At 39.8% G+C, this 4,430-nt stretch overlaps 1 protein-coding gene across 4 annotated transcripts in view; it reads right to left on the minus strand.

Annotated features, from left to right (window-relative positions):
• The window catches only part of rxraa (retinoid X receptor, alpha a), a 122,842-nt gene that overhangs the window by 84,792 nt on the left and 33,620 nt on the right, over nt 1-4,430 (minus strand). For all 4 annotated transcript variants that reach the window (XM_014002473.1, XM_014002474.1, XM_014002472.1 and 1 more), the window contains exon 2: nt 2,210-2,323. In XM_014002473.1, coding sequence (XP_013857927.1) covers nt 2,210-2,323 — 114 coding nt within the window. The remainder of the gene's footprint in view (nt 1-2,209; nt 2,324-4,430) is intronic.

Here is a 4,430-nt window from a genome sequence, read left to right on the forward strand (position 1 = left end):
CCTTCCTTCCTTCCTTCCTTCCTTCCTTCCTTCCTTCCTTCCTTCCTTCCGAGTCTGCGTTGGAGATAACTTTTAGCTAACACACCCACACTTAGCTCAACTCTGTCTAAAAAATTGAACTAAGATCATTTTCTCTTTGCCAGGTCAATTATCTCTGGCAGATTTCTTGAATTGGGTACATATAACAATTATTTTCAGAGTGTTTTATTAAATTTGGTCCACAAATTCATGAGATATTTTACTAACACAGACACAGGAATCCCATGAGCTCCCACTTTTATGGCAAATTAAACAAATGAATACATTTTAAATCAATAAGAGTTGCAGGAAGTTTGACTGTTTCCTTTAAACTTATAATAATGCACTGAGAACATCTTGTTTATGGTTATAAAAACACTCTTTTAAAAAGTGATAAAACAGAATCTCTGAAAAAAAAAAGCATCTGAGCAGTGGAACAGAAAGTACCATCTCTAGTTTATCTAGATGTACCAAATAAAGTTTCATGGAAACATTGATTTTAAAAGAAATGTTATTTCTGCTTACTTGTGAGTTCTAAAACCMCTGAATGAATGAACAAACAATTAATGCCACTTAGGCTTCCTAGAGCACTTCAAACAGAGGGGAAAAAAAGCTGAAGGACGAAGATCAGGTCTGATGATTGGCAATATGGGAACAGACTTATAAAGATTTATACACAAGTATTTGCTCAAATGTGTGTTTTCTTCCATGTACTGAGAAATTCTACTTTAGAGATAAAAAATAAAATCAATCAGGTGCCGTCATGGAAGATTTATATGTTTAAGTGGCGTCTTTTCTGTGATACTAATCACGCTCTGCTCACATGACGGGCAGAGCGGCAAGTTACGGCACCGATGCTGCAGAAAGAACAAGCCTCGGGGGAAGAATGGTAAATATATCAGGATTAATAACACRTCCTGCGTTCGTTAGCGGCACCCACACAGAAAGCTCTGCTGGTATGTAAAGCTCAGTGGGCGGGTCCAGGTGCTGGGAGGAAGGGGCCGATCTGAAAACACCTCCGTCAGCTCGTCCCTAAGAAGGACTGAGCATGCAAAGACACCATTAATCATCGAAAAGCAGACTGAACACGGCCTCTGAAAAACAGACTCCACAGGCACACCTCTGACTCAGGCAGTGAAGTGTGTGTGCACGTTTTTGCTACATTGTGGGGACCAATTTCATGGAAAACGCAGTCTTGTGGGGTACGAATGCTAATTTCAGGTGGGGGGGTTCAGTTTAGGACCAAGAYGTGAAATGAGTTTAGGTTAGTTTTAGGGTCAGGTAGGTGCCTGAGGTTAATTTTAGGGTAAATGATCAGGGTTAGGCTATAAAAATTACCAAAAAATGAAAGGAAATCAATCCACGGTCCCCACGAGGATATAAAAGCAAACCTGTGTGTGTACTTGTTTCTTCTACAGAGTGAGGACTACCTGCAAAACCATTTTTTACAGCTCTACTGCACTCTACTAGTTAGGTTAAGAGGTGTGGATTAAGTTTTGGTTCAGGTTAAAAATAAATTAGTAATGGTTAGTGTTAGGAAAAATGTCTGAGTTAGGCATAAATGCAGTTACAAAAATGAATAGAAGTCAATACAAAGTCCTCAGTTTGATGCAAGGACAAGGATGTGTGTGTGTGGACACAGAAGTCCTTTTGCAGCAACAAGTAAAAGTTTCTACAACATGACAGCACCAGTGAAAAACGAAGTACTGAAATGCTTCAAAATCTTAGTTTTTGCTTAAACTGTAAATGAGTTCAAAAAATACTAGCCTTTTGACAGCTTTAGCTAACTTTAGTCTCGTTTAGCTTAGTCTTTAGCATCATACATTGCCATGTTTTTTTTACTTTTTAACCAGTGTTCTGCTTTTTCTAACTTTAACAACTCAGTTGTTGTTTTTTCCAGCCAATTTCAGCAAAGTCATTCAGAACTCAGCATTCAGTTGCTCCAGTTGTAATCAGTTTCTTTATTGTGTTACAAAAGCAGATTCAATGAAATGAAATTAAATAAAGTGCCATTTTGATGATTAGAAAATGTGATTTGGTGCACCAGGCCACGAGGTGCACTTTGAAAATAAAACTCATGACTTTGACATTTTCCTGAAAGGACAACACAAGGAAAGAAAACGAGGACACCAGGAAGTCGTGTTTTACCCTTAAAAAGACCAAGTTGCAGCAGGTTTGTTCACACAGTTACCTGAGGACAGGCGTCGCTGATGGAGGGGACACATTCCGCTGAAACACGAACATGCCTCTGACGAACGACCTCGCTGCATGGGAGGAGCCAATGAGCACTGGGGCTTCAAAAACCCTRGAATATAAGAGAAAAGGAGAAATGTAAAAAAAAAGGGAGGACAGGAATCGCTACAAATGTTATGCCACCATCTGACCAAGTCAACCTTTCATATTTAGAGCTCTGTAACCTAACCTCGGCTGTGCACCTGAGGACCAACCTTCCAGTCAGAGGAGAGAACCTGCTAACTAATGCTAGGAAGGCTAAAAGGCAGCCGGGCACAGAAATGAGTGGGCAAAATGCCACAGCAGTGGGATGCCTCGAGGGGCTGGAGAGGGCCGTCTTACTGTCTGTCTCCAAGGTCACACGGGTCACCTTCAATAGGGAAGTCATTATCCGCTACAATGAGGCAACTGTGGAGAGCATACAGCCTCCAGCTAAGTGCTCGCTGGTCTCTGGAATCATCCAGGAAAAAAGAAAGAGCAACAAATAAATCCAGACGGTAATAAAAAGATAAATGCTATTCACAGTCGTCCCTGTTTCCTAATTCATGGGAAAATGTGTAAAAAACAGTCAACGGAACCCACAAACACATCGATAACAGTGGCGGTGACACCGGAAATGTCAAATTCATGTTTCCTTAAATGCACTTTATGGATATATGAGAGGCATTTTTATTTCCTGACTGATAAGTCGCTCGTTTTTTGTTTTTTTTCCCCAACTGGTCGGCTCAGGGAGGGGGAGACTCAACCTTCATTCTTCTCTTCAGAAGACCTTTTAGATTTTCAGCAAACATCAACGCCAGCAGACTCAGGAGCCCCCCCAACCCCTCCCACCCCACCCCCTTCCCGCGTCACTCAGTTTTGAGCCCAATAAAGCTCCTTTATTTCCAGCATGAAAAAYATGTCACTCCAGATGAGCTCAGAGAATGACATTTAAAACAGGCAAAGGGATATTGAATTAGTTCCCCATGATAAGCTGTCTGGGATGTTGATATTTTTTCTTTTCTTTTTCATTTTTCATTTGCCGTTGCGGGGCGCGCGAGCGTGTGCCACGTTCGTGCGTGTTTATGTAGATGTGTGGCCGGGCAGGCTTCTTTTATGTCTGATGCTTTTTTTTTYCCAAAGCTTTGATTTGTTTAAAGCTGAGCAAGAGCAAACATGACCAGAGTGAGATCATCCCGAATATTGCAAATTAAATAAAAAAAGATGAAGAGGGGTTTCATAAACGCTAAATTAGAAGCAAACAGATCTTTAATCTTACTGTTTAATAGGCACAATCATTTTATTATCTTTAGATGTTGGGAAAAAAACAGCACAGTTTTATGGTTATCGTTAGAAATAATGGCATGTTTGAAGGCCATAAATAAAAAGTTCATGACAATGTTTGTTGATAATTCTCCACAATAGCCCAGCAGTTGGCACAGACTGACTGGATCTCTGTTAAAACGTAACTGTGTTGGCAATCTAACAGGATTAATTATAGTTTTGAGACTAAGCTTGGATGTTGAGGTAATGTCAATATTTTCTGCCAGATTTTGAAAGATTTCTTTCAGTCTTTTCATCGCCCAAAGATTAAAGGTCAAGTTATTTAATGCTCTGTCAATCATACAAACAATAGATTCAATCTTGATCAAAAATATTTAGCAACACGTCAAACCATATGTATTTAGTTTTAGATGAGAAACGACAAAACTATGGCAGTTTACAGAACTTCTTACCAAGCTTTGAAGATGAACATAGTTTTAAACGTATGTCTAAAAAGTATTGTTTTATTGCATTGTTTTAATCCTACAAAGAGCCACATTTTCTCCATCTTTGACAAATTGTCCAGGTCTTAAAATAACACAAGAACATTCCTGGTTCTACAAAGGGGTTGAAGGGCAAACAATGACACATGGTATGAGTTCTGAGCAATGTCACTGAACATTAAGGCATTAATTTATGAGYCCGGGCTACCAGTCAAGTTGCACTTTTCCAAAATGAAAAGTAAATTAAGGAGACAGCGCCCCCGCCTCCCTGCTTCCCTTCACGCACACAGAGGAAAAAAAGCTTCATATTGAAAGCTGTTCCCCATGAAACACAGCAAATCTTAAATATGCAGACATACATTCACCAAATTTGACTTTAAATCTAAAATGAGAGAAAACACACACACACACACACACACACACACACACACACAC

The sequence above is a fragment of the Austrofundulus limnaeus genome, unplaced genomic scaffold, assembly GCF_001266775.1.
Source record: "Austrofundulus limnaeus strain Quisiro unplaced genomic scaffold, Austrofundulus_limnaeus-1.0 Scaffold13, whole genome shotgun sequence".
Lineage (NCBI taxonomy): Eukaryota > Metazoa > Chordata > Actinopteri > Cyprinodontiformes > Rivulidae > Austrofundulus > Austrofundulus limnaeus.